Source organism: Ochotona curzoniae, unplaced genomic scaffold, assembly GCF_017591425.1.
Source record: "Ochotona curzoniae isolate NIBS_2020 unplaced genomic scaffold, NIBS_Ocur_1.0 patch433, whole genome shotgun sequence".
Taxonomy (NCBI): Eukaryota; Metazoa; Chordata; class Mammalia; order Lagomorpha; family Ochotonidae; genus Ochotona; species Ochotona curzoniae.
In genome coordinates this window covers 250,497-277,033 of record NW_024467010.1, presented here as the reverse complement: position 1 = coordinate 277,033, position 26,537 = coordinate 250,497, and the positions used below count along the sequence as shown (strand labels likewise).

Here is a 26,537-nt window from a genome sequence, read left to right as displayed (position 1 = left end):
TGAAACCCAGCGTCTACACCAGCCCAAATGCAGACCCCAAAGGGTAGTATTTTTAATTGAAAGGCATACAAGAGAATCGAGTATTTTCCACCTGCTAGTCATTTCCCAAATTGCAAGAACAGCTGTGGCTGGGCCAAGACAAAGCCAAAAGCCAGCAGCTTCCCAGATGCTGGGCCATCCTTCTGTGCTTTCCCAGGCGCGTGAGCTTGGAGCTGGTCTGCAGTGCAGTGGGCAGCAGATGGACTACTACAAGCAGCCGTGTCCCAGTGCTGTAGCACCAGGCCTGGGAGGCATTGGTGGTTGGAAAGGTGTCCTGACAGCCACCACTGAGCCCACTGAAGGCACCTAGACCCCTGCTTCTGACCGTGGACGGCCAGCACTTCCTAGGGTGAACGTGTCCGGCACTTAGGAGGGCTGCACGGAGGGGGAGCTCAGTGGGCCCCTCAGGTAGTTCCTGCGAAATGACACCACTTCTGTCATGCAGCAGGGCCAGGATGCGTGCACCTGCCAGCTGTGCTGAGGACAACGTGGCTTATGCTAGGAGTTCTGAGACTGTTGTGTGATGGGTGATGGCACCAGGAAAGACTGGCAGGAAAGACTGGCCAGGGGACAGCTGAGTGACAAGGGAGAAGGGCCAAGGCGCCCCAGTGGGTGAGGGCTGAGGGGCTTGGGAGACCAAGTCAGCAAAGGACACAGGTGTGACAAAACAGCAAGCCAGTTTGCACAGACGTAGTGAGGTGGCCCAGGCCCGGGCACCAGGTTTATTTACCCGTCTACTTATAAGGTACTTTGGCCCTGAGCCCCGCTCCTGCTTTCTGGTGTAGCCTCAGCACCCTGGGAGGTGCCGGCCAGCAGCATTTCGTCCTCCTCCAGGAAGTTGCCCAGCTGGGCCAGCTGCCGGCGGATGAGGCTGGTGGTGCGATGCACCTGGCGTAGGCGCTGCAGCAGGCGCAGCAGCAGGGTCCGGCTGCGTTCCTGGCGTGCGCTCCAGGCATCACGCAGTTCGCGGTAGCAGTTGTGTCTTGCACGCTCGCCTGGGCCCACAGTGGCCCCACACCCCAGCGGGCAGAGCTGGCGGGCACTCTGCAGGCAGTGCTGCTGATGGTCAGCCAGGGCGCCCCGTGGCACCTGTGCCGTGCACCCCTCGTTGGGGCAAGCCGTCAGCTCAAACGGGCATGAGTCCTGGTGCTCCCTGCGACGGGCCAGGGGGCACGTGACCAGGCATCCAGCCTCGGCGTTCTTGCACTGTGGAGCGGGGGAGAGACCTGTGTGAGTGCAGCCAGGACCACCCTCCAACCCCCCGTCTGACCCTGCTCTGGAAACAGGGAGAGGTGGAAGAGGGAGAACAGAGGACCAGAAAGTCGATGTTCCAAGGGAATGATCCGTGTGAGCAAGTACTTGTGCGTACCAGGATTTCCCGTCCCCTGTAAACACTTGGGAGCTGGGAAGCCATGGCCAGCCCCCCAGAGACTTCATCCTCAGAAAAGGCTCGCAGCCTAGAACGGCCTCTTGCAGGAGCGACCAGCAGGCGGCGTGGCAGGAGCCACAGGGACCTGGGGTCCAGAGCTGCCCTCCCGGGAAGCGGCACAGGCGGCTACCTTCACTTCCAGGCGGCCTATGCTTCTGCGCAGCTTGTTCACATGCACCAGCTTTCTCCTTTTCACCTCTTTCCTGCAGCATGGACAGGTCTTCTGTCTGCAAGGAGGCGCAGTAGGGTAAGTGCTGGTGATGGGGAGGGGCAAGGAGCACCCAGGTGGTCCCTGCTCATGCCGGAGTGGCTGCCCCCAGGAGCTGGCGGTACCTGGCCAGCCACTGGAGGATGCACTTCTTGCAGAAGGTGTGGGCACATGGCAGCCTCACGGGCCTCCTGAATACGCCACGGCACACGGAGCAGAGGAAGCTGCAGTCCAAAGTGCTGGTGAAGAGGTTGAGGTCGTACCCACCACTCTGCAAGGACAGGGGCCGCATCGTCAAGGCCCAGGCCCCCAGCTCTGCACACAGCAGGGCGAGGCTTGGGGAAGGGAGGGTGGCCCAGGAGCCACTTGGACAGGCCATGCTGTCACAGGGGCACCCACCGCCCATGGGTGCTCAGCAGTGGACAGGAAAGTTCCTGGCCAGGGGTAGGAGGGACTCTCACCATGACTGGATCTGGGTAGGCAGCTGCACTGAGGGCCAAGGCCTGGGAGCAGGTATTTCAAAGCTGTGGTCTGCTGACCTCATAGTGGCATTGTCCGGCTCAGACCAATCACAGTTGTGGCTCACAGCCCAATGAGACCTTGGGCCAGGTGGCACTTGACGAAGCCTCTAGGCCAGCTTCCCCAGGTTGAGGCCCCGCACGGCCACTGGCCCCTCAGAGTGACACCCTTGTGCACAGCGTTGACGGGCTTGAAGCCGCCGTTCCCCCCACCGCGTGGCCACAGCACCCAGGGATGGGCTGGGCAGTAGGACTGTGCAGGGCCTTCAGCGGCTTGGTCCAGCTCGCTAGCCAGAGGCTGGTACCGAGCAGCAGGGCCGACTTGGCCTGCGTTGCTACATACGCAAAGGGCAGCCCGGACCAGACCCGGCCAGGTAGCGTGAGGTCCTCCCGGGCCCAGCCATGCAGTTTGCTGGACTCCATCGCGCAGTGCTGAGGTCAGTGAGGACCCACGAGGCTGAACGGACGGCAGCACCTGCTCGCTGCCCCCAGGGGCACTGGGCAGGGGCGGCGAGGGAGACCAGACCAGGACACGCAGAGGCAAGGTGGTCAACTTTTTTATTGCAAAGTCAGATATACAGAGGAGACAGAGATTGAAGTGTTAAGCCCCGGGGGGCTGAGGGAGGTGCCCAACGGTCACGGACCCCGGGAGTCGCCGCCCGAGCGCCCAAGAACCAGGTCAGAGGCTGCAAGAAGCAAGAGGACTTTATTGACGTTCGCGAACGGGCCCCTACTCCAACAGGGGAGAGAAGCCCCGAACTCCGGGAGTACAGGCATCTTATAGGCACATACTACAAGCTTAGCATATTTTTGTGACAGGTCTTAAGTTTTATGGCCTTACTCTGACGCCAACTCGGGACTTTCTGGGCTCATTTCTCAGGATAAGGAACTTGCTTGTCGGGAAACAAACCCAGACATCCTTCCCGCGGGGCTGCCGCGGCCTTCCTCGTTTCTTATCTTACCTTGCAAAGCAACATACAGAAGCAACAAAAGCATGAACCCTTACTTCCTCTTTAGGAAGGTCTTCCATCCGTCGACTCACGCCCCAAGTGAGCGCAATGGCCGGAGCTGCACCGATCCGAAGCCAGGAGCCAGGAACTTCCTCCAGGTCTCCCACGCGGGTGCAGGGCCCCAAGGCTTTGGGCCGTCCTCAACTTCCCAGGTACAGGCAGGGAGCTGGGAGGGAAGTGGAGCTACCTGGACTAGAACCGGCGCCCGTATGGGATCCCGGCGCGTTCAAGGCGAGGACTTTGGCTGCCAGGCCACAGCGCTGGGCCCAGCGTGGCTAGCTTTCTTGTCACCGACAGGAACGCGTCCTCGCACGCCGACGTCCCTCCGTCCGCAGCTGTCAGGTCCGGCGGCTTCGTCCTGCGGGGACACGCGGGAAGCGGTCAGCGCGGCCGCCGCTGTCGGGGCCTGGGTTTCACGCCCCCGCACGAGGCAGCGGGGGGCGAGCTGAAGCCCCGGTGGCTGTCGGCGCCCGGTCTCACCCGCGGCCACGGGCACGGCCGGGGCGACTTTCAGGAGGCGCCGGGCTCCGCGAAGAAGAACGTACCTGGACGGACCGGAGAGGGAGCCGCGGGATCGGCCGGCCTTTATACCCGCCCGGGCGTTCCCTCAAGTCCCCGGGCCACGCGCGCACGGAACGCGCAGGCGCGCGCAGAGCGCGGCTCGGAGAGGCGGGGCCTGGGAACGCGGAGCCAATCGCAGCCTGCCAGAGACGAGCGGGGGCGGGAGCAAGGAGCAGCCGAGATCTCGCGACGCTAGGTGGGGTATAAATGCTGCGGCCTGGTTGCGGCCTGTCTTCTTTTTCTCCGGGAGAACACGTGAGTGTCCGCGCGGGGCGTCTGCGCGCGGGGCGGCGGGGGCGGTCGGCGGCCATCGGCCTCTCGCGCCCGCGCCGCCTGCCCAGGGCCGCTGCGGGTGTCCACTGGGCGGCGGACGCGCACCTGACGGGCCGGCCGCTTTGTGTTTCGCAGCAAATGGCGGATGACGCCGGTGCAGCAGGAGGCCCGGGAGGCCCGGGGGGCCCCGGCATGGGAGGCCGAGGCGGCTTCCGCGGCGGCTTCGGCAGCGGGCTGCGCGGTCGCGGGCGCGGCCGGGGACGTGGGCGCGGCCGGGGCCGGGGAGCGCGCGGCGGCAAGGCCGAGGACAAGGAGGTAGGTGGGCGCGGGGCGCGGGGCGGACGGCGGGACCCGAGGGCCTGGCTCCGCGCGCCGACCACGCTCGCTCCCTCTCTAGTGGATCCCCGTCACCAAACTGGGCCGCCTGGTGAAGGACATGAAGATCAAGTCCCTGGAGGAGATCTACCTGTTCTCGCTGCCCATCAAGGTACGGGGGCCGCGCGGCGAGGGAGGCGCCGTGCCGAGGGAGGCCGCGCCGTGACCACCCCCTTCTGCCCTAGGAGTCTGAGATCATCGACTTCTTCCTGGGCGCGTCCCTCAAGGACGAGGTGCTCAAGATCATGCCGGTGCAGAAGCAGACGCGCGCCGGCCAGCGCACCCGCTTCAAGGTACCCGCCCGCGCGCCGGGCTCTCCCAGCTCTGCACGGCCGCACCGCCTTCCCCGTACGGCCTTCGTTAAGGGGAGAGAGAGCAAGGCGCCCCCCGGGACCTGGACCGGCCCCGCCGTGGCCCCTCCCGACCTGGGGGCGCGACAGACCCTGGGCGGGGTGCTGCGAGGGCCCCCCGCCTGACACACGCTCTTGCAGGCCTTCGTCGCCATCGGAGACTACAATGGCCACGTGGGCCTGGGCGTCAAGTGCTCCAAGGAGGTGGCCACGGCCATCCGGGGCGCCATCATCCTGGCCAAGCTGTCCATCGTGCCGGTGCGCCGAGGCTACTGGGGCAACAAGATCGGCAAGCCCCACACGGTGCCCTGCAAGGTGACGGGGCGCTGCGGTTCCGTGCTGGTGCGCCTCATCCCTGCGCCCCGTGGCACTGGCATCGTGTCGGCACCTGTGCCCAAGAAGTTGCTCATGATGGCTGGTATTGACGACTGCTACACCTCGGCCCGCGGGTGCACCGCCACCCTCGGCAACTTCGGTAGGTGGGACTCGGGGTGGGCCGGGAGATGAAGCCACTCGGGGCGGGCCACCCACCTTCCTCGTGTCACTCTTCCAGCCAAGGCCACCTTTGATGCCATCTCCAAGACTTACAGCTACCTGACTCCCGACCTCTGGAAGGAGACGGTGTTCACCAAGTCTCCATACCAGGTGCCCACACTGCCCACCACAGGGAGCTGGGTTTTGGGCTGCACCCTGTGCCCACAGGGCTAACATCCCGTTTGCTTCTCCCGGCAGGAATTCACGGACCACCTGGTAAAGACGCACACCCGTGTGTCCGTGCAGAGGACCCAGGCTCCCGCTGTGGCTACCACCTAATTTTGTACACAGAGAAAATAAAGCAATTTGAACTGAGAGTCATTCTGTGTGTGTGTCGTGTCAGTGAGTCAAACGGAGGCCAGTGTAGCCCGGTCACTTTATTGAGGTTTTGTTGAGGTCACGGGGGCACCTTCAGGCCGCAGCCGCCTCCTTGGCGGCCTTCCTCTCCGCCAGCATTCGTTGCTTTTGCTTGGCCAGGCACTTGCGGGCCGAGTAGTGCGCGCCCAGGTCGTGGTCTGGGGAGGAGCAGGGAGTCAGGCAGGGTGTCGGGCAGAACCGGCCGCCCTGCCCACGCCCAGGCCGGCCTCACTCACAGCGGTCCTGGAAGGCCTTGGACACGGCGGTGAACTGCTGCAGCTCGCGGGCACACAGCTGCCGGTAGCTCTCGCCCTCGCGCTGCTGGCACGCCTTGAGCCGCTCCTGCACGATGTTGACGATCTCCTGGTCCACTTTGCTGCAACGGGTGCAGTGCCTGAGCCGCCCGCACCCCAACCAGCCACCGCATCCTCCCCCGGCCAGCCCCGACCTACTAGTCCCGCCGCCACTGCATCTCGGCCTCGAAAATGCACGGGACGTCGCCGTCGGCGCACTGCGTGATGTCGGGCACGCGGCGGTACTGGCGGTGGTAGTAGTAGTACTTGTTGTTGGCTCGCTGCTGCTCAATGAAGTCTGCCCAGAGACACCCCGGCTTTCAGAGCGCGGCCCGGAGCCCCAACCCCGGCTCTGCTCCAAGCGGGCCGTGCACCCCCCAGGACCCCCGGCTGCTCGGCCGTGCCCCCCAAGGACCCCCGGCTGCTCGGCCCTGCACCCCCAGGACCCCCGGCTGCTCGGCCCTGCACCCCAAGGTCCCCCAGGAGCCCCGGCTGCTAGACCATGCACCCCCCAGGACCCCCGGCTGCTAGACCATGAACCCCCAGGACCCCTGGCTGCTAGACCATGAACCCCCAGGACCCCCGGCTGCTCGGCCCTGCACCCCAAGGTCCCCCAGGAACCCCGGCTGCTCGGCCGTGCACCCCAATGGCCCTCAGGCGTGAGAGGGCGCCCCGTACCTCTCGCCAGGGTCACCGGCCTGTCCACCAGGAGGTCGAAGGCCTTCGTCAGGTAGGTGATGGGGTTGGGCAAGGAGGTCTGCGGCGAGGGCGCCGGAGTGCGGCTCGGGGGCTCCGGGTACACGTCCTTGTCCCAGCTGTCCGGCATGGCGGCGGCCGCTCTTGCTCCTTCCCACTGCGGAGGACGCTCTGGGCAGCTGCGCTTGCGCGGTGGCGGCCGCGAAGCCGCCTGGGACTTGGAGTTCGCCAGGCTAGCTCCTGCGCATGCTCGGAAGCGTCCCCGTTCGGGGCGCCCTCGCATGGGTTCTCGGCGTCATTGCAGGCGCACACCCCCCCCCCCCCCCCCCCCTCGCCTGGGTGCTGCTGGTCCTGGTGCCAGGTACAGACAAGTCTTTTTCTATGTCACTGCCCCACCGGAGCCCGTCAGGGGCCAGCATGGGACAGGGCGTGGGGCTTGTCCTCAGGACACGCCCGTAAGGAGAAACGGGGTAAAGGAGTTCTCTGTCACCAGCTGTTTGCTGGCCCAGACTCTGGCGTGTGTCCTTGATGACCACGGTGCATGTTGGTCCCATCCTGCCCAAATGTTGGGACCAGCAACAAGAGCACTGAGCTATAACCTAGGAACCTGAAGAACCTAGATGTGGGTGCAGTCAGGGTCTGAGATGTTGACATTGCACGAGAGTGCTGCTTCAAGTCCTGGGTGCTCCACCTCAAATCCAGCTCTTGCAAATGCACCTGGGCAGACAGCGAGGATGGTCCAAGTCTTTGGGTTCCTGCCACCCACCCATGTGGGAGCTACTTAAGAAAAAAAAAAATCCAGGGCCCAGCGCGATAGCATAGTGGTTAAAGTCCTCACCTTGCATGCGCCAGGATCCAATATGAGCCTGATTCTAATCCCAGCAGCTCCAATTCCCATCCAGCTCCCTGCTTGTGGCCTGGGAAAGCAGTCAAGGACAACCCAAAGCCTTGGGACCCTGCACCTGTGTAGGAGACCTGGAAGAGCTCCTGGCTTCAGATTGGCATAGCACCAGTCATTGCAGTCACTTGGGGAGTGAATCATCAGATAGAAGATCTTTCTGTTTTTCCTCCTCTCTGTATATCTGACATTGTAATAAAAAATAAAATAAATCTTAAAAAAAATCCCAGCAGCCCCACTTCCCATCCAGCTCCCTGCTGTGGCCTGGGAAAGCAGTCGAGGACAGCCCAAAGCCTTGGGACCTGCACCCTGTGGGAGACCCGGAACAAGCTCCTGGGTTCAGCTTTGTATGTGTGTGTGTGTTTTAAAGATTCATTCATTTATTTGTTTGTTTATTTATTTATTAAGATTTATTTTATTTTTATTGGAAAGGCAGATATACAGAGAGGAGAGACAGAGAGGAAGATCTTCCAGCCAATGATTCACTCCCCAAGTGAGCGCAACGGCCAATACTATGCCGATCCGAAGCCAGGAGCCTCTTCCAGGTCTCCCACACGGGTGCAGGTTCCCAAAGCCCTGGGCCGTCCTCGACTGCTTTCCCGGGCCACAGGCAGGGAGCTGGAAGGGAAGCGGGGCTGCCGGGATTAGAACCTGCGCCAGCCCATAGGGGATCCCGACGTGTTCACGGCGAGGACTTTAGCTGCTAGGCCACTGGTTTTGGATCAGCTCAGCTCCAGCTGTTGAGGCTGCGTAGGGAGTGACTCATCTTACAAAAGATCTTCTCTGTCTCTCCTCCTCTCTATGTATATCTGACTTAGCAATAAAAATAAATAAGCCTTAAAAAAATAATAATGCAAGTGTGGATTCTCACAGTGGCATCCCAACATGGGATCCAGGCACCCCCAGTGGCTAATGTGCTGCACCCCAGTGCTGTCCCTAGGGGTCCAGATTTTAAAAGCTACCCCTGCATGAACTTGGGGTGCTGGGTCATCCTTGCTGCTTCCCCTCTGGAGAACATGACCCCCCAGTATGCAGACTGACAGAAGCCCCCAGCAGGACCGTTTGTCCCCTAGCACACGGGAGTTGTTCTCCTGAGAGAGGGTTATGCTTAAGGAAGGCCAGTCCAGGTGCCCCTCCCCCGCTGTCCGCTCCTGGCACCGAGGCCAAGCCGCTGTGGCAGATGACCACACTCTCCTGCCAGGTGCTAAATCCGGGAGCTGCCTGCCTGTGTCCCGGCCCTGCCACTTGCCCTCCGGCGCCTGGCAGGGAGGCCCCTTCTCACTCAGGGGTCTGCAGCCATGGTCAGTGGAGCCAGGGTCACAGCCATGGGACATGTGTGGGCTGAGCTGGAGCCAGGGTGGGGGTGGCCTTTCACATTGCGGGGAGAAGGGAGACAGGCTGACTCTGGCCTCTTCCCAATGAGAGCGGTTCTTAGGGCTGGGCAGCTTGAGGAGGTCTGAGGAGGCAGCAGGGGTGCAGGGCTGGGCAGGTGGGATGGACAGGATGAGGAGCTAGGCAGGCACACGTGCCGCCGGGCCCTCCTGCCCGAGGGGGCTTCCCTGCCAAGCCCTGCAGGCCGAGCCCACTGAGGTGGGAAGCCGCCTGAGGACGGACGGAGGCCCAAGGGCCGGCCGGCCTCCCTCTGGCTCTCTGGGCTCATCCTCACACATTTCGCTCTCCCTCCCTTCTGCCTGCAGTCCCACCGGAAGTTCTCAGCTCCTCGGCACGGACACCTGGGCTTTCTGCCCCACAAGAGGAGCCGCCGACACCGGGGCAAGGTGAAGACATGGCCACGGGATGACCCCAGCCAGCCTGTGCACCTCACGGCCTTCCTGGGCTACAAGGCGGGCATGACACACACCCTGCGGGAGGTGCACCGCCCGGGGCTCAGTGAGTCACTGTCAGGTTGTGGGGGAGCCCAGGGCGGCTGGGGACCTGAAGTCACGCTCAGGGTCCAGGGAGGGCCAGCTGACAGAGAGGACAAGACCCTGGGCTAGGGATTCCCAGTCAGGGCAGTGGTGCCAGCTGGCCCCTGAGCCGCGGGCGGTGCTGCCTCAGCAGGAAGCTGCACATCAAACGCAGCCCTATGTGGCCCTGGGTGTCTGGGCCGCGGTGGCCACCTGCTCCCTGGGTTCTTTGCTTGGAGTCAGTCGTGGCCCCTCCCGGGAGAGGTGGTCCACTTGCTTAAATGGCTGCGATGGCCAGGCCTGGGCCAGGAGCCAGGAACTGCGCGCTGGTCTCCAGCACTTGGGCCGCCCTCCATTGCCTTCCCCGCGCGTCAGCGGGGACCTGGATTGGAAGTGGAGCCCTTCACTGAGGGGCATTGGGGCCACTGCCAAGCTGTTTTCCAAGCCGCCCGAGCGGTAACATCCACAAAATCGTGCTTTATGGGGTAACAGCTACACATACGTCTGTGATGACTCGGGGCTCCGGTAGAAGAGGGACAGCCCCTCGCAATGGGGAACAGCTCCCCTTCCCCTCTCGCACCCCACCTAGAAATCTCCAAGCGGGAGGAGGTGGAGGCAGTGACCATAGTGGAGACGCCGCCGCTGGTGGTGGTGGGCGTGGTGGGCTACGTGGCCACGCCTCGCGGCCTGCGCAGCTTCAAGACCGTGTTCGCCGAGCATCTCAGCGATGAATGCCGCCGCCGCTTCTACAAGGACTGGTGAGGGCGCCCTTGGCCAAGCCCTTGGCCCGACCAAGGCCGGGAGGATGCTGGCCTAGGGGGAAGGGCAAGGACCGACCCTGAGGGGGCGGTCAGGAGGGCCGTGTGCGGGCGCATGAGTCCCGCCGCCCCTTCTGCACAGACTCGGGAAGTCCAAGGCTTCTGTAAGGTGGGGTGAGCGGTGGGGCAGAGCGGCAGACAGGCTGGCCTCAGGTGTCGGACCCCAGGGCTGGCCCACATCCCCTTATCCAAGCTCCCACACACCCTGGGGTCCCACCAGCCAGGGAGGGAGCCTGCTCTGCAGGGGTATTTCCAGGCAGGGCTCAGCACCAGGGGTGCCCGCTGCCGACTGCCCGGCACAGCACCCCGGTCCCTGGGCTCCCCCTGTGTGGCTCAGGCACAGGAGCAAGAAGAAGGCTTTCACCAAGGCTTGTAAAAGGTGGCGTGATGCCGATGGCAAGCGACAGCTCCAGAGGGACTTCGCTGCCATGAAGAAGCACTGCAAAGTTATCCGGGTCATCGTCCACACCCAGGTCAGCGCGCCCTCCCCGCCGCCGGCAAAACAGCCCCAAAATAGCACACTCCTGACAGCTGCAGGGGCCCGAAGGGCTGGCCAGGAGGCTTCGCTGGGCACAGGCGTGGGACGTCCAGTGTCAGGGCCCTCCTAGGGGTCCAGGGCAGTGGGGCATCTGCCTGGGATGGCCCGATGGGCCGGGGGCTCCTGCCCAGCGTCTAGTGCAAGGCTCAGCTGCTGGCTCTGTGTCTTCTGCCACCGAGTGTGTGTGAATCCACCATTATCCCTGGGGGCTTATGCAGATGACAGGCGCCCAGCAGCATCTGGACACCCAGCTGGCAAGGAAAGGCCTCTTGGTTGTCCCCCTCCCCACCTCAAACTGCCCACTGGGGCCTGCCCATCGCCCTGAGCAGACGGGTAGACCACAGGCCATGGGCGCTGTGAAGCACACACTGAGCTATTTGCCCTGCTCACCCCTTGTCCACGTCCACTCACCCCCTGTCCAGCCCTGCTCACGCCCTGTCCAGCTCTGGTCAGCACTGTCCAGCTCTGGTCAGCACTGTCCACCTCTGGTCACCCCCTGTCCACCTCTGGTCACCCCCTGTCCAGCTCTGCTCACCCCTGTCCACCTCTGGTCAGCCCTGTCCAGCTCTGGTCACCCCTGTCCAGCTCTGGTCAGCCCTGTCCACCTCTGGTCACCCCCTGTCCACCTCTGCTCACGCCCTGTCCAGCTCTGGTCAGCCCTGTCCACCTCTGGTCAGCCCTGTCCAGCTCTGGTCAGCCCTGTCCACCTCTGGTCACCCCCTGTCCAGCTCCACCTGGCCACATTAGTCTCTTCTATTCCTGCATGCTGCTCTCCCGCACCCCCAGAGGCCCAGGGAGGCTGTTCTCTCCCCGTCCCTGCCCCATTCCAATGCGGACTCCCCAAACCTTGGGTGCCCTGAGTGCCCCATATATTGCCCTCACGCGCCAGGCACACTCCACAGATGAAGCTGCTGCCCTTCCGGCAGAAGAAAGCCCACATCATGGAGATCCAGCTGAACGGCGGCACAGTGGCTGAGAAGGTGGCCTGGGCCCAGGCCCGGCTGGAGAAGCAGGTGCCGGTGCACAGCGTCTTCAGCCAAAGCGAGGTCATTGATGTCATTGCTGTCACCAAGGGCCGGGGGGTCAAAGGTGGGGACCAGCGGGGTGGCGTAGGGGCCGGCAGGGTGGGGGTGGGGTCAACGGGGTGGGGTGGGGGTCAGAGGGGAGTTGGCAGTGTGTGGGCGGGGGCAGCTGGAACATCTCTCAGCCCCCAGCACCTTCCCCCTACAGGGGTCACGAGCCGCTGGCACACCAAGAAGCTACCGCGCAAGACCCACAAGGGCCTGCGCAAGGTGGCCTGCATTGGTGCCTGGCACCCGGCCCGTGTAGGCTGCTCCATCGCCCGGGCTGGGCAGAAGGGTTACCACCACCGGACGGAGCTCAACAAGAAGGTGTGCTCCAGCCCCCAGCCCCAGCAGGGAGTGTGTGAGTGTATGTGAGTGTGAGTGAGTGTGTGTGAGTGTGTGTGAACGTGTGTGCAGCCTCTGGATGTCCCCGGGATGTGAGCAGGCCCCAGGAGCTGACCGCCCGGCCGCTCCTTCCCCGCACAGATCTACCGCATTGGTCGGGGGCTGCACGTGCAGGATGGGAAGATGGTTAGAAACAACGCGTCCACCAACTACGACGTGACGGACAAGTGCATCACACCACTGGTGAGGAGGCAGCCCGGCTGGCCCCGGCCCTGCGGGGCCCACAGCGGCCGTCCACCCCTGCAGGCCAAACGCCCGATGCCCTGTGGACGCTGCGATCAAGGGGATGTGGGGCGAGCCCCGGGCTCACAGGCCCCTGACCGGTGCCTCTCCCCGCCACCCTCTGCCCAGGGCGGCTTTCCTCACTACGGGGAGGTTAACAACGACTTCGTCATGCTGAAGGGCTGCATTGCGGGCACCAAGAAGCGGGTGATCACGCTGAGGAAGGTCAGGGCGCGGGGGACGCTGCCTTCCGCGGGGCCGCGGGTCGGCAGGAGCCAGGCGGGAGGTGACCCGACTCTCCTCGGCCCCCAGTCCCTCCTGGTGCACCACAGCCGCAGGGCCCTGGAGAGCATTGAGCTCAAGTTCATCGACACCACCTCCAAGTTCGGGCACGGCCGCTTCCAGACGGCCCAGGAGAAGAGGGCCTTCATGGTGAGCCGGCCGTCCCCCCGCACCGCGGGCCCGAGGCGTCCAGTCGGTGCCGCGGGTGACGCCCTCCTGTCCCCGCCAGGGCCCCCAGAAGAAGCACCTGGAGAAGGAGAAGCCGGAGGCCGCGGGGGACCTGTAGGCGGCGGGACACGGAGCCCGGCCCGCTGCCCCATCCGTCCAATAAAAGCCGGACACAGCCGTCTTAGTCTCGCACTGTCCGGGCCGAGCCCGCACCCTGCGCCGGCCACCCCGGGCGGGGCGGGGTTTCGGGCCGCGGGGGCGGGGCCGTGGGAAGGCGGCTCGGGAGTGGTCCTTGCTCGGTGGGCGGGGCTTGATGAGAGTGATAGGATGGTTCCTCTGGGGGCGGGGCCTCTAAAGGCTGAAGCGGAACGCTTCCGGCGGGAGGGGCGTGTCCTCGGCGATGATTGGTCAACGTAGGGAGGAGTCGCTGCTGATTGGTCCCACCTCGGTCCTTAAGCGGCTGCGCGGCCGCTGCGCGGCGGCCGGCGACGCTATGGCGTTCTGCAGCTTCTTTGGGGGCGAGGTCTTCCAGAACCACTTTGAGCCAGGTTCGGCCGGCAGCGGCTTCCAGGGGCTGTGGCGCTGGGAAGCCTTGGGGCTTGCAGGGGCGCGATGGGCCGGCCGGGCCGGGGCTGGTGCGCGGCCTGCGTGGCTCTGCCCGCTCAGGACTCGGGGTCCCGGGACCGCTCACCGAGCCGCCGCCGGCCCCTGGCCCTGGGCGGTGGTAGTAGGGCCTGGGGCGACTGGGGGCATGGCTGGCCCCCCGGCCCTGGCCAGAGGCCCTGCCGAGGCGCCCGCTGAGGTTGACATATGTCCAGGGCTGGGCCTGTGGCTGGGTTCCCCTGTGAGCAGTGGACGCGCCCCTGGGGCTGGGCAGGGGTGGAGAGGAACAGCTGCTGGGCATTACCTCGCCCCATCCTCGGATCCCTGGCCTGGGTCCCCGGTGGTCAAACAGTTCTGCCAATGTGAGACCCCATTCTCACTGCCCTGGACGGCTGCTGGCGCTTGTCCGCTCAAGGTCAGGGGCGATGGGAGAGGGTGGATCCAGTCCTGCCCTGGCAGTTCCTGTTCTGGGTTCTGGCATGGTTTTGCAAGCTCTCCCCCCTGGGGAAGCAGGGGGGTACCCTGCAGTCCTGGAGAGCTCCACTGGGCAGAGGCTGCAGCAGCTGCTGACCCCGGTATTTGGCCCCCCAGGCATATACGTGTGCACCAAGTGTGGCTACGAGCTCTTCTCCAGCCGCTCCAAGTACGCTCACTCGTCCCCGTGGCCTGCGTTCACCGAGACCATTCATGCCGACAGCGTGACCAAGTGTCCCGAGGACAACCGGCCTGGAGCTCTCAAGGTGCTGCCCGCGGGAGCTGGCCACTCCGTCTGGTCCAGTCTGCTCAGGCCTCAGCCGGGGAGTGGCCACCCAGATGCTTTTATTTTAATTTTTAAAGAAGATTTATCTGAAAGGCAGAGTTAGAGATCTTCCACCTGCTGGTTGACTCCCCAGATAGCTACAACCAGCAGGGCCTGTGCCAGGCCGGAGCCAGGAGCTCCTCCAGGCCTCCCACACGGGTGCAGGGTCCCAAGGCTTTGGGCCGTCCTGCACTGCTTTCCCAGGCCACAAGCAGGGAGCTGGATGGGAAATGGAGCAGCTGGGACTAGAACCAGGCCCATATGGGGTACGGACATCACAGGTGGTGGCTTATCCTGCTATGCCACACCTTGGTTCCTTAGGGAGGTCTAGGGTTCTGGGGGGGACACGGGGGGCACGGCTGCCATCCCCAGTGCCTAGCCAGGCCATCGGCCCCTCGGGTTCCCAGGCTGCCTGGGGCAGTCCGGCAGTCATCTGGCAGTTGCTGTGGCTGCTCCAGGGGGTGACCTTGTCCTCCCAGGTGTCCTGTGGCAAGTGTGGCCACCGGCTCGGCCATGAGTTCCTCAATGATGGCCCGAAGCCAGGGCAGTCACGCTTCTGAATCTTCAGCAACACACTCAAGTTTGTCCCTAAAGGTGAGGGGACTGTCCCAGGCCGGGGGTGCTGGGGGAGTGCCCCACAAAGGGTGGTCCTAGGGCGGCTATGGCAGAGGCCGGGCAGCCCCTTCTCGCAGTGGAGTCCAAGGTTGGCGTCCCAGCCTCTCTGGGTCTTGTCCTCACCCTGACCTCGGCCCATGAGAGCCATGCCCTCGTGCCCTCGTGCCCTTGGTGAGAGCCCTGTGCATATGTGGCCACATGGCAGGCGTTCTGTGTGGCCGTTGTCCCCCCATGCCTGTCTGCAGACCCCAACGCTGGGGCTCCTTGCACAGCTCTGCTCCCCTCCTCGCTGTTGCTTTGCTGTCCCCGGGGCCATTCTCCATGCAATGGGACTGCCGGGGCCTGGTGTCTGCTGTCCCCGGAGGGCTCGGGTCACGTCCCTCCCGGTCCCCCATGATGGGTTCCTCTCCCTGTGTTTTCAGGTGGGGACACTCTTGCTTCCCAAGAACAGTAGGCGGTTGCCACGCCCCCTTCTGTGTCCATGCTTGGCTCCCCGGCCAGGAGGATCACCTTGGAAAGGTGGCTTGTCTGCCTGGCTGGGCCCGGGGTGTGCACAGCTGTCTCAGGCCCCTCCTGGACCTGCCCAGAGGGGTCCACTCCCCTCACCGCCACTGCCCCTGCCCTCGTCACTGCATGATCTGCTCTGGCCAAACGCTTCTAGGCCAGCCAGAGTGGTGATGTCTGTGACCTGTTGGGAGCAGCCCTCAGACCCTCCGTCTTGCATCAGGCGTGCAGGCTCCGTGAGCACTCGGTGAAGCAGCTGAGACTCTGTGGCCAGACCTGCACAGCTCCTGCCCACACACCTGTCCCTCCCCAGCACCCAGCCATACGCTCGCGAGCCCTCGCTGGCCAGGGTGCGTGTGTGTCCGTGTGTGGAAAGAGTAAAGCAGAAGCAGCTGCGCAGTGTGTCCCAGGCCTTCTCTGTACCGTGTCGGGGTGGCCGTGACCTTGCTGGCTCTGCTGAGGCCGACTCTCCTGGTTTGTGCTGGCTGGAGGGGACGCCCCGTGAGCAGGGCACGCGGGGCAGTCACGGCACAGCGTGTGTGTTGGGGGAGGGAGGGGCTGCCGCTCGGCCCCTGTGGTCAGGCAGGGGACGTGCTGTGCCATCATGGGAGCAGGCGTGCCCTGGGGGGTGGGAACACATGTTTTGTGTGCCCACAGGCAGTGCCTACTGCCTGCAGCGGGTCTGTGGGGAGTGGCTCTTATGAAATAACCATATATGGATTTGAACAGTTCTGCACCAAAATTTTTTTATTCCAGTTTCTATGAACCTTTTTTTAAAGATTTATTTATTTATTTGAGTCAGGTGTGTAGATCTGGGTGGTCTACTTCCCAGATGTCCAAATGAAGCCAGGAGCTTCCTCCATGTCTCCTATGAGGGTGCCAGGGTGCAAACCTCTGGGCCATCTTCTGTGTCTACCTATACCACCAGCAGGCAGCTGGATTGCAAGTGGAGCAGCCGGGACTCAAACCAGCCTGTAGGGGATACCAGCACCATAGACAGTGGTTTAACCCACTTTGCCACAACATCAGCCTCCCCCTTTTAAAGATTTACTTATTTATTTACTTAAAGATGTATTTATTTTTATTGCAAAGTCAGATATATACATATATATAGATAGAGAGAGAGAGAGGAGGAGAGACAGAGGAAGATCTTCTGACCGATGATTCACTCCCCAAGTAAGCACAACAGCTGGTGCTGATCCACTCCAAAGCCAGGAGCCATGGGCTTCTTCTGGGTCTCCCACGCGGGTACAGGGTCCCAAGGCTTTGGGCCATCCTGCTTTCCCAGGTCACAAGCAGGGAGCTGGATGGGAAGTGGGCCTGCCAGGATTAGAACCAGTGTCCATATGGAATCCTGACGCCTTCAAGGTGAGGACTTTGACTGCTAGGCCACCGTGCTGGGTTCCTACCAGCCCTCTTTTTAAGGGGAAAAAAAAAAAGTATTGGAGCGGGAAAGGAGGAGAGAGATCTGTAGGTTCACTCCCCAAATGAGCAACACCAGGAACCTGGGGTTCTGTCTGCGTCTCACATGTCGGGGCAGGTATTCCAGAAGCCCACCTCAACCTGGCCCTGGCCACTGTGGGCATCTGGGGACTGAGCTGTGGTGAAGGACTGCCCTCCTCTCTGGTTTGCCTCTTGGAACAGCTGGCACTGGGACCTGCAGTCAGCTGGAGTGATGTCAGGATGAGAGGGCAGGGCTGGCACAGATCTGGTGTAGGGGCTGGTGCAGCCCCTTCCCCAGGGCCCACTGGAGCTGGTTGGATGCAGGCCTCCCAGGGCAGGCGGCCTCCTGGGAGGGGCCCCAGTCAGCCCTTGCTCCTCCTCACAGCCCAGGTCTCCCCATGTCCAGGGGACCTGTGGCTGGTCACCAGCGAGTCTCTTGTGTTGGGGAAGGTGGAAAGGGGCCGTTGCTGTTGGCTTGAGGGGATGGGTCCACTGGGAATAGGAGCTGTGCAGGGGCCCTGGCTCCCAGATGTGGATTGGCACAGAGGGGCTAGGGGATGTCCTGCTTGGAGGAGGGCTGGACGTGGGGGGAGGGGTATGAGAGCCAGCCCCCTTCTCCACCATGGCTGGCATTCGGAGCTGGGGGGCCAGGGTCGGGTCCTCCTACTTGGTGCTGGCTTTGGCAGCCTCTAGATCTGGGGACTAGAACCGAGTGTACCTTTTGGGGGTGCTGCTGGTGAGCGGGGTGCCCCACTCCTACTGCAGCTCCCCCCTTGGCCCTCGGGTGCCTCTGCCTCCCAGTACCGGCTCAGGCTGGCCTACACTCTCATCGGGCAGCAAGTGGTTGCAGGCAGACCACGTGTCCTCAGGGGCATCGCCACTGGAAATGGGGCAGGGGCTCCACTGGGAGGAGCTCTGCAGGGGCTGTGCCCACCACACGTGAGCTGCTGCTGGACACTCCAGGTGGTTGTAGTGGATCAGACAGGAGTCGGGTTCCAAGGCTGGGCCTTGGCCTTGGCATTCCTGGCACCTTGCCCTGGTCCAGTTTGTCCCTGGACATGGCCCAAGAACAGACCAGCCTCCGGCAAACCTGGCTGACCCATCCAGGCTGTGTCCCCAGGCTCAGGGCCACAGCTGGGTCAGCGGGCAGAGGCTGGGGATGGGGAACCGGTGGGAGTTGCCTGCGTCCCTCTGAGGGCCCCATGCTCATGTGCACACTCTGTCCTGGGAGTGGGTGTCAGGGCTGGGGGGCCTGGCTGGCGGGGCCTGGCTGGCAGGGCTGGACGGAGGACAGGGTGGTGTTTCTAGCACTAGTGCCCCGGCTCCCTCCCCTCCCAGGGACCTGGCACCTGCAACCACTGTGAGAACACAGCCTGTCCTCTCCCACCTGTGTCAGGTGCTTCCCTGGGGACCAAGGGCTGTGTTCTGGGAGGTCTGGGTAAGCTGCCAACAGACCACCTGGCCACTGTCTCAGGGCTGTGGGCAGCAAATATTTGCAGAATGAAGTGCTCACCTGAGCACTCCCATGCCTCTGGCTGCTTCCCAACCGCCCCAGGAGGGTCAGCAAGGGGTCCCCACCCCAGGCTGGGCAGTGGGTAGGAGGTCCAAGCCCCTCCAGCGCTCACCGCCCTGCTCACACCTGCCAGCAGGGGGCGCCCTGGCCTTGAGCAGCGGAGCGCAGGCGGCGTGCGCGGGGGGAGATGTCCCTTTGGGGTCCTCTTCCTGGGAGGGAGCCACATCCTTTGTGTGTAGGGGCAAAGCTGGCATCCCAAGTGGAAAAACCTCACACGAATCAAGGCCAGCTGGGCCTGGCCACGACGCCCTCCCACCACTCCCTTTGCGGGTTAGAGGAATAGGTGGGGAGGGTGTGCTAACCAGAGCACAAGTTCCTGCGCCCCTGTGTGTGGGGAGCTCTCTAGCAGCCCCCACACAGGAGGAAACACCCGCCAGGGTCATAGACTCTTGTACACACACCCTCCCTGGGGAGGGGATCCACGGGGCAAGGGGCAGAGTGGTGGTGCAGGGGAGGGACACACCCCCCCACGGGCCACAGCTGGACCATGGCTGGCACTGCCCCTGCTCTTCTGGAGTTCAAGGGGAGGTCAAGACAGATGTCAATCAAAGCCCTCCACAGGGAAATCGCCAGTCTGCAAGGGGAGGTGGAGGCACACCCACACAGCCTGGCCAGGGTCCAGGGGGCTGGGCTGGGCCCCCTCGTCCTGCCCCTGGACTCGCTGTACCCTCCTGCTGCGCCCGCCCCGTCCCGTCAGCCGTCTCCTGAGGTGCACCTGCTGGCTGTCCATGTGTCTGATGGTTGAGCCAAGGAATGTGCCTTCTGCTCTTGACCAGAGTGGGGCCCAGGGCAGTCTGGGCTGTGTGTGCCAGCTGCAGGCCCCGGGCTCCCATCCGCCCTTCATGCTAGAGCAGGTGGAAGGGAAAGCTCCCGAGTCTCCATGCTGACTCCGGCCCCCCGGGCCCATTCCTCCTTGTGTCCTCATGGGGACCAGTTCCTCCTGCCAAGTTTTCTGGCTGGTGTGGGGAGGGGGAACTGAGTAGAAGGAAGCCAGCAGGGGCCGCAGCCTGGCAAAGGCCAGAGGGAAGAACCAGCCTGGCTGGAACAAAGCTCCTGCAAGCTAGACCAGAGGGTGAGCTTCCACTGACCCCGTGAGTGCCAGCACGCCAAACACAACACGATGCCATTCAGAGCTCCGGGCTGAGGCTTGCTGCGACCTGGCACGTGCAGCTGTGGGCTCCGGGTCCTGGGACCTGGTGGGTCTTGGTCCATTGGCCCTGTGGGGCCTCCTCTAGCCAGGTCTGTGGGTCAGGGCCGACAGCTGTCCCCCCAGAGGCGCCCCAGCAGTGGGAGGGCGTGGCTCAGTTTACCGCTTGCCTGCCTTCCCCAGGCAGGTCGTGCTGGGGGCAGGTGACCCAGGCAGGAATCACACTCTGGGAGACGCAGGCAGAGCCTCCCCACCTTCATTTCTGTAGGCAGGGTTGCTCTGCCAACGTCTCGGGTGCTGCCAGGTGGGCTAAGTCAAGTAGAACAGTGCCAACAGGTTCGAATTCAGCTCATCCTTATGTGTGTCCCAATCCCCGAGCCATCCCCATCAGCCCTCACCTCCAAGTCTTGCTGCAGACCCACGCCCTAGGCTGCGTACTGGCATGACACCACTGGTGCAGCTCCCTGCCCCCGTGTCCGGGCCAGGCGCAGAGGCCGCCTGCTTCTTTGGTCCACTGGGTCCAGCCACGCAGCTCTCACCGGGCCAGCACTCGGTCCGCGCACCTCCTGTGATTCGAGAGGGGCGGGGTTGGTGTGGTGAGTGCGGTGCTGGGGCCCCCCAGCTCAGGGCTCAAGACGCCGGGACCAGGTTCCCGTGGTCACTGCGGCTTCCCGGGTGTTCCAGGTGGGGCCACAGCCCTGGACCGGGCGGAGCGTTCCGGCCCCGCCTCGCGCCTAGTCCGAGTCTCCCCCCTGGCCCTTGGGATGAGCGCGGCGCAGATCGGGATGCGCGCCCGCCCTCGGCCCCGCTCCCGGGCTTGGACGCCCACTCCATGGCAGGTAGAGGCAGCCCAGACGACGGGGCTGGGGCCGGCTAGGGCGCCTGGGCAGGGGACAGCGCTGCGGGTGCTCCATGCGCCGCGGGTGCTCCATGCGCCGCGGGTGCTCGGCACCTTGGTGCTTGGCGCCTACCACCTCTGTGTCCTTCCGGGCCGCTACCCGCCCGCACTCCGCACCTGCTCCCTCGTCCGCCAGCAGCTCGGGCGTGCCCGGCCTAGGCATGAGGAAGGGCGGCTGCACCCCGACATCCGCGCTGGGCTCCCAGTCCCATTTATCCGACAGGTGCTAGGGGCGCGGTCTCACCTGGCACCCCTGGTATCGACTGGAGGATGGAAGCTAGCCTGTGAGCGCCCAGGCTTGACCTCCGGGATTTGGGCTCCCAGGGCGACAGGAAACTTGGGCAACTCCAGGGCAGCTCCCTAGCCGGCCCGCAAAAGGGCGCAGGAAGTAATTTCCATCCGTGGAAGTCCTGGGGCGCCTTGGACTCCAGCCAGCCGCAGGCGTGTTGCCCTGGCTTGGAAGAGTCACAGAGAAGCTTTCACGCAGTGCTTCCCTCTGCAGATGCTGTAGCGGCCAGAGCTGGCCAGGCCCAAGCCAGGAGCCTGGACATTCTTCGGGTCTCTCGCGGGGTGCAGGCTGGTTAGCAGGGAGCTGCCGACACTGCAGGCGGCGGTTTAACCCAAGCTTCATAGTACCAGTCTCCACAGCTTTAAATGTGCTGCATAGAGGCAGGCCAGGAGACAGGGTTAATCTAGTTGTTGCATCTTACTTGACCCTGATTAACATTCTATTAAGAGAAAATCAGTTTGCAAGTCATTAGACTAAGTGATAGCAATGGGAAACACAAAAGTGCAATGTCCTCAGGTTTATCTGAGCGCACCGCGGGACGCCCTGTTTTACTCCTATATTCCTGCACGCATCCACGCAGGCAGGCAGTTGCTCAGCGCCTCGGAGCCAGAGCACGCCCATCTCCAGCTGGACAAGTAGCCCAGGCTACCCGACACGCAGGGAGCACAGGGCAGCTCAGGACGGCCACCGCTTGGCCTGGTCCAGTGCCCACAGCCCCTGCAGTGACCACAGCCTGCCCCGTCTCCCTCTGAGCGAGAAATCCAACAGCCTGCACCCCCAACCTGGGCTGACACGGAGCCACATGCACCCCCAACCTGGGCTGGCACGGAGCCACATGCACCCCCAACCTGGGCTGACACGGAGCCTCGTGTACCCCCAACCTGGGTTGGCACGGAGCCTCATGTACCTCTAACCTGGGCTGACACGGAGCCTCGTGTACCCCTAACCTGGGCTGGCACGGAGCCACATGCACCCCTAACCTGGGCTGACACGGAGCCACATGCACCCCTAACCTGGGCTGACACGGAGCCACATGCACCCTTAACCTGGGCTGACACGTAGCCTCGTGTACCCCTAACCTGGGCTGGCACGGAGCCACATGCACCCCAACCTGGGCTGGCACGGAGCCACATGCACCCCAACCTGGGCTGGCACGGAGCCATCTGCACCCCCAACCTGGGCTGACACGGAGCCTCGTGTACCCCCAACCTGGGCTGACACCGCCACCTGAGGCGGCGAGGGCAGAATCCTTTCCAGAATTTCCCCAATGTTACCTTAGTTGGGACATGGGCAGCCCACCAGGGGCCCCCTACCCTAACCTGCTGGCATTCTCGTCCTCCTTCAGGCGAGTGTGGCACCGCACGGCACCCTGGCGGGGGCAGAAGGGAAGCCATGCTCCTGTGAGAGAAGCAGGGCAGTGGGGAGGGGCGGGGCCGAGCGCGGGGGCGGGGCGTGGTCTCGCCGGGGCGGGCCTGAGTTTGGGGCGTGGCCTCGCCACGGCGGGTCCCGAGCTTGGGGCGTGGTCTCGCCAGGGCGGGGCCTGCGTTTGGGGCGTGGCCTCGCCACGGCGGGTCCCGAGCTTGGGCGTGGTCTCGCGGGGGCGGGGCCTGGCGCTAACGGTCGCGCGCCGCGGGCGCCCCGGGCTGCCGGCTGAGGGCCGAGCGCTGAGGAGACCGGGACGAGGGACGCCGCGACCAGGAAGCCCGCCGGAGCCACGGGCCGGGGCGCCTCGGTGAGCGGCGCCGGCTTCCACCCATCCTGGCCCGGGGTTCCGGCCTCGGCGCCCATTTCTTTTCGGCTGTGACAGACGGGGAGTGCGGCGGGGGCTCCCCGCGCCGCCGTGCCCTGGGCGCCGCCCGAGCCCGTGGCCGGCCGAGCGGGGCATGCGGCCTCTCGGTGCGGCGGACGCCGTGTCCGTGAGCGGCCGGCGCTGTGGCGGCGGCGCGGGGAGCATTCTAGAAGCGCGTCGTGCGCTGCCGCCGTGGCCCCCTTCGCCCCGAGCGCCCGGAGCGCCTGCTGGGCGGGCGGGGAGACGCGGGGCGGGCGGGGAGACGGGGAGACGCGGGGCGGGCCGGGAGACGCGGGGCGGGCGGGGAGACGCGGGGAGACGGGGAGACGCGGGGCGGGCGGGGAGACGGGGAGACGCGGGGCGGGCGGGGAGACGCGGGGCGGGCGGGGAGACGGGGAGACGCGGGGAGACGGGGAGCCCACTCGCCCGCGCCGCACGTCCAGCCCCGGACTGTGAGCTGTCAGGCGCCGAAGCCGCGGGGAAGCAGGCCGACGCGGGCGCCCCGCTGTGCGCTTTGGGGCGCTTCACCGAGAGATGCGAAGGGATACAAACGTGGGGCCAGTGCACAGCAGGTTAAGATGTAAAGAAATCCTTTTTTAAGATTCATTTATTGTTATTGAAAAGTCAGATATAGAGAGGAGGAGAGACAGAGAGGAAGATCTTCATTCAGATGATTCACTCCCCAAGTGAGCGCGACGGCTGATGCTATGCTGGTCCGAAGCCAGGAGCCAGGAACCTCCTCCAGGTCTCCCACATGGGCGCAGGGTCCCAAGGCTTTGGGCCGTCCTCGACTGCTCTCCCAGGCCACAAGCAGGGAGCTGGATGGGAAGCGGGGCTGCCGGGATTAGAACCGGCGCCCATATGGGATCCTGGCACATTCAAGGCGAGGACTTTAGCTGCTAGGCCACTGCACCGGGCCCAAGATCTAAATAAATCTTACTTAAAGTGGGGGAGCAAGGATGTGCAGAACTCACTTAGGTTGTAGGTAGCTTGTGTTTTACACAAAATCCAGCACCTGAGTAACTCATCTTTCTCTAACGTCAAGTGTCTAGCACTCGCTAGCTCTTGATAAATCTTGCTTGGTTTAGCAGATGGAAGAATGAATGAATGTCACCATTTGGTAAGTATTTCAGATCGTGGAATTGCACACAATAAAGCCAAACACCCCAAGGATTGTATGGGAAATTTAGCACTGCTTAATTCTAGAGTTTTCTCCTGGTGCTGAGGGTCTTGAGTGCTGAAATCGCTGACCTGGATGAAAACAGCTGTGAGATAGCTCATAGATGGACATTACGCACATGTTAAGAAATCAGATTTTGGGGCCTGGCGCGATAGCGTAATGGTTAAGGTCCTCGCCTTGAATGTGACAGGATCCCATATGTTGCCAGTTCTAATCCTGGCAGCTCCAGTTCCCATCTAGCTCTCTGCTTGTGGCCCGGGAAAGCAGTCGAGAACAGCCCAAAGCCTTGGGACCTGCACCCGCATGGGAGACCCAGAAGAGGTAGGATCAAGGCTCCTGGCTTCGGATTGGCACAGCTCCTGTTGCAGTCACTTGGGGAGTGAATCAGCGGATGAAAGATCTTCACCCCCCCTCTATATATGACTTTGCAATAAACATAAATAAATCTTTTTTAAAAAATCACATTTTAAGGATGAGAAAGTTAATCTTCAGTAGTGTAAAGACATGACTGCTGATTTATATTGTATCAACAATTAATTTTTTAAATAATTTTTTTATTGGAAAGGCAGATCAAATTTATAGAGAAAAGGAGAAACAGAGAGGAAGATCTTCCATTACTCCTCCAGCAGCCACAGCGGCTGGAACTGAGCCAGAGCCAGGAGCCAGGAGCTCCTCTGGGTCTCCCACGCGGGTGCAGGTCCCAAGGCCTCGGGCCGTCCCTGACTGCTTTCCCAGGCCACAGGCAGGGAGCTGGATGGGAAGTGGAGCTGCCGGGACACAAACTGCTATCCATATGGGTTCTTGGTGCCTGAGTCACGCCGGGCCACCAAAATTAATTTTTTAAATTTTATTTTTATTTGAAAGGTAGACTTACAGAGAGTTCGTCCGTCCACAGTTCACTGCCCAGGTGGCAGCAGCGGCTGGAGCTGGAGCCATCCCAAGCCGGGGAGGAGAGCTGCTTGCTCCTGAGGGGCTGCTGTTGGCACGTCAGCAGGAGCTGGATCGGAATGGAGCAGCTCTGGTCTCACACTGACCCACAAGGGTGCCGGAGCCACAGACGGAGGCTTATCCTGCTCTGCCATGGAGTTGCCCTCCCCCAATTAAGAATTTTTCATGAAAAATATTGTGCCTAGCTATGCATTCCAAAATTATAAAAAGGCATTTTGAACACATCTGCTATTGGTTGAATGTCTATTTCATTATTACAAAATTTTCAAAGACTGAAATATTGAATGTTTTTCTTAATAGCTTTTTAAACCTTGAAATTTTTCATGGCTTATTTCAGTTATTTAATTTGTACATCTAAATTCTATCTTGTAAAATACAGGTTAAAACATGGCAAGCTCCTCTGCATCGAAGGCCTTCACTGCGCTTTCCGATCTCCATCCAAGTTTGGCTTACGTGGTAGGTTCGGTGCCTGGGTGAAGCTTTGTGCTGTACAGGATGGCACGTGGCCGGGACTGACTCATCCGACACGCACTGGCGCAGCGCGTGCTGCTGCCCCGCGCGGTAGCTCGGCCCGCATCCGGTTCCTGTGACGCAGCTGAACAAAGACTCGCCTTGCTCTGTCACGGAGGCGATGTGTGATGGCAGGGACTGCTGGCAATTATGCAAAGTGGTCAACGTTTTTACGTTACCTTAATAAATATTAAATAAAATAACAACTTAAGTGATTAGCCAAATTTAACATTGTAGAATTAAATGATTCTTATTCAGGAGTAGCAGTTCTGTAATCATCAGTGTATTTTCTGAAGTACTTGCTATTGCACTGCTTGCAAGACGTAAGGAGTGCTGCGGGCACGCCTTGCACACTCGGACCCCTGTGAGACGCTGTGGAGGCCTTCAGTGACTTCACATTTATCAGGACCTTGCTGGCTGGAGCCGGCAGCGGAGCACCCCCAGCGAAGCGGTTACTGTACTCCTTTCCATCCCGCTCTGAGGAGTTTGCTCTTTACATGTGCCTTTTTTCAAAGAAAGATGTATTTATTTTTATTGGAGAGTCAGATATAGAGAGAGGAGAGACGGAGAGGAAGATCTTCCATCCGATGGTTCACTCCCCAAGTGAGCGCAACAGCCCATGCTGCGCCGATCCGAAGCCAGGAGCCTGGAGTCTCCTGAAGGGGTGCAGGTGCTTGAGCCATGGTCCACTGCTTTCCCATGCCATAAGCAGTGAGTTGGCTCGGAGGTGGAACAGCTGGGACATGGCCCGGCACACACAGGGGACAGCAGCACTGTAGGCGGATTAGTACACAGCACCGCTGCACAGGCCCCTGTGTCTGCTTTTATGAATCGTGGTCAGAGTAATTTTATGAGTGACTAATACATCACATTTCAAAGTTTGTTACTGTTAAAATTTAGTGTTTAGTGTTAACAGTTTTTTACATTTAATCATAGCCAAAAGGCCAAGAAGTGATAACGTAAACAGTTTTTCTGAAAAGATAGTATATTTGTGGGCTCAGTGCAATAGCCTAGTGGCTGAATCCTCGCCTTGCATACATCAGGATCCCTTATGGGTTCCGGTTCTTGTCCCGGCTGCTCTGCTTCCCTTGCGGCTCCCTACTTGAGGCCTGGGAAAGCAGTCGAGGACAGCCGAGTGCTTGGACCCTGCGCCCACGTGGGAGGCCCGGAAGAGGCCCCTGCTTTGGCTCGACGGCGCCAGCGCAGCTCCAGCTTAGCTGCCACTGGAAACCTAACCAGCGCGCAGAAGATGGTTCTCTCCGAATCCCCTGTCTGCAAATCTGACTTTGCAATA

General features: G+C 62.4%; 6 protein-coding genes and 2 non-coding genes across 8 annotated transcripts in view; 5 read left to right on the top strand and 3 right to left on the bottom strand.

Annotated features, from left to right (window-relative positions):
• Nucleotides 1-777: 777 nt before the first annotated feature.
• On the bottom strand, nucleotides 778-2,617 carry LOC121167874 (RING finger protein 151-like). The gene is made up of 4 exons (XM_040997577.1): nucleotides 2,500-2,617; nucleotides 1,802-1,991; nucleotides 1,599-1,695; nucleotides 778-1,245 (listed from the first exon to the last, which is right to left on the bottom strand). The coding sequence occupies exons 1-4, from the start codon at nucleotides 2,615-2,617 to the stop codon at nucleotides 778-780; spliced, it is 873 nt and encodes a 290-aa protein (XP_040853511.1).
• Nucleotides 2,618-3,598: 981 nt separating this feature from the next.
• On the bottom strand, nucleotides 3,599-3,723 carry LOC121167938. The gene has a single exon (XR_005885659.1). It is a non-coding gene; the product is annotated as a small nucleolar RNA ACA64 (small nucleolar RNA).
• A 438-nt stretch (nucleotides 3,724-4,161) lies between these two features.
• On the top strand, nucleotides 4,162-5,614 carry LOC121167851 (40S ribosomal protein S2). The gene is made up of 6 exons (XM_040997537.1): nucleotides 4,162-4,353; nucleotides 4,436-4,525; nucleotides 4,599-4,706; nucleotides 4,905-5,238; nucleotides 5,317-5,408; nucleotides 5,496-5,614. The coding sequence occupies exons 1-6, from the start codon at nucleotides 4,177-4,179 to the stop codon at nucleotides 5,574-5,576; spliced, it is 882 nt and encodes a 293-aa protein (XP_040853471.1). The 5' UTR covers nucleotides 4,162-4,176; the 3' UTR covers nucleotides 5,577-5,614.
• Nucleotides 4,726-4,855, top strand: LOC121167940. Its single transcript, XR_005885661.1, has one exon. It is a non-coding gene; the product is annotated as a small nucleolar RNA SNORA64/SNORA10 family (small nucleolar RNA).
• A 45-nt stretch (nucleotides 5,615-5,659) lies between the features above and the next one.
• Nucleotides 5,660-6,812, bottom strand: LOC121167852 (NADH dehydrogenase [ubiquinone] 1 beta subcomplex subunit 10). Its single transcript, XM_040997538.1, has 4 exons — nucleotides 6,626-6,812; nucleotides 6,107-6,245; nucleotides 5,891-6,030; nucleotides 5,660-5,812 (listed from the first exon to the last, which is right to left on the bottom strand). The coding sequence occupies exons 1-4, from the start codon at nucleotides 6,771-6,773 to the stop codon at nucleotides 5,709-5,711; spliced, it is 531 nt and encodes a 176-aa protein (XP_040853472.1). The 5' UTR covers nucleotides 6,774-6,812; the 3' UTR covers nucleotides 5,660-5,708.
• Nucleotides 6,813-8,789: 1,977 nt separating this feature from the next.
• LOC121167898 (60S ribosomal protein L3-like) lies at nucleotides 8,790-13,063 on the top strand. Its single transcript, XM_040997601.1, has 10 exons — nucleotides 8,790-8,842; nucleotides 9,239-9,431; nucleotides 10,038-10,206; nucleotides 10,604-10,739; nucleotides 11,707-11,893; nucleotides 12,035-12,195; nucleotides 12,355-12,456; nucleotides 12,625-12,720; nucleotides 12,808-12,927; nucleotides 13,007-13,063. The coding sequence occupies exons 1-10, from the start codon at nucleotides 8,840-8,842 to the stop codon at nucleotides 13,061-13,063; spliced, it is 1,224 nt and encodes a 407-aa protein (XP_040853535.1). The 5' UTR covers nucleotides 8,790-8,839.
• A 362-nt stretch (nucleotides 13,064-13,425) lies between these two features.
• LOC121167842 (methionine-R-sulfoxide reductase B1-like) lies at nucleotides 13,426-15,856 on the top strand. The gene is made up of 4 exons (XM_040997517.1): nucleotides 13,426-13,493; nucleotides 14,140-14,288; nucleotides 14,827-14,941; nucleotides 15,385-15,856. Exons 1-4 carry the CDS (start codon nucleotides 13,439-13,441, stop codon nucleotides 15,414-15,416), a joined length of 351 nt encoding a protein of 116 aa, XP_040853451.1. The 5' UTR covers nucleotides 13,426-13,438; the 3' UTR covers nucleotides 15,417-15,856.
• A 9,186-nt stretch (nucleotides 15,857-25,042) lies between these two features.
• LOC121167895 (meiosis-specific with OB domain-containing protein-like) overlaps nucleotides 25,043-26,537 on the top strand; it is a 30,413-nt gene continuing 28,918 nt past the window's right edge. Inside the window, exon 1 of the mRNA XM_040997598.1 lies at nucleotides 25,043-25,189. Coding sequence (XP_040853532.1) covers nucleotides 25,121-25,189 — 69 coding nt within the window. The 5' untranslated portion in view covers nucleotides 25,043-25,120. The remainder of the gene's footprint in view (nucleotides 25,190-26,537) is intronic.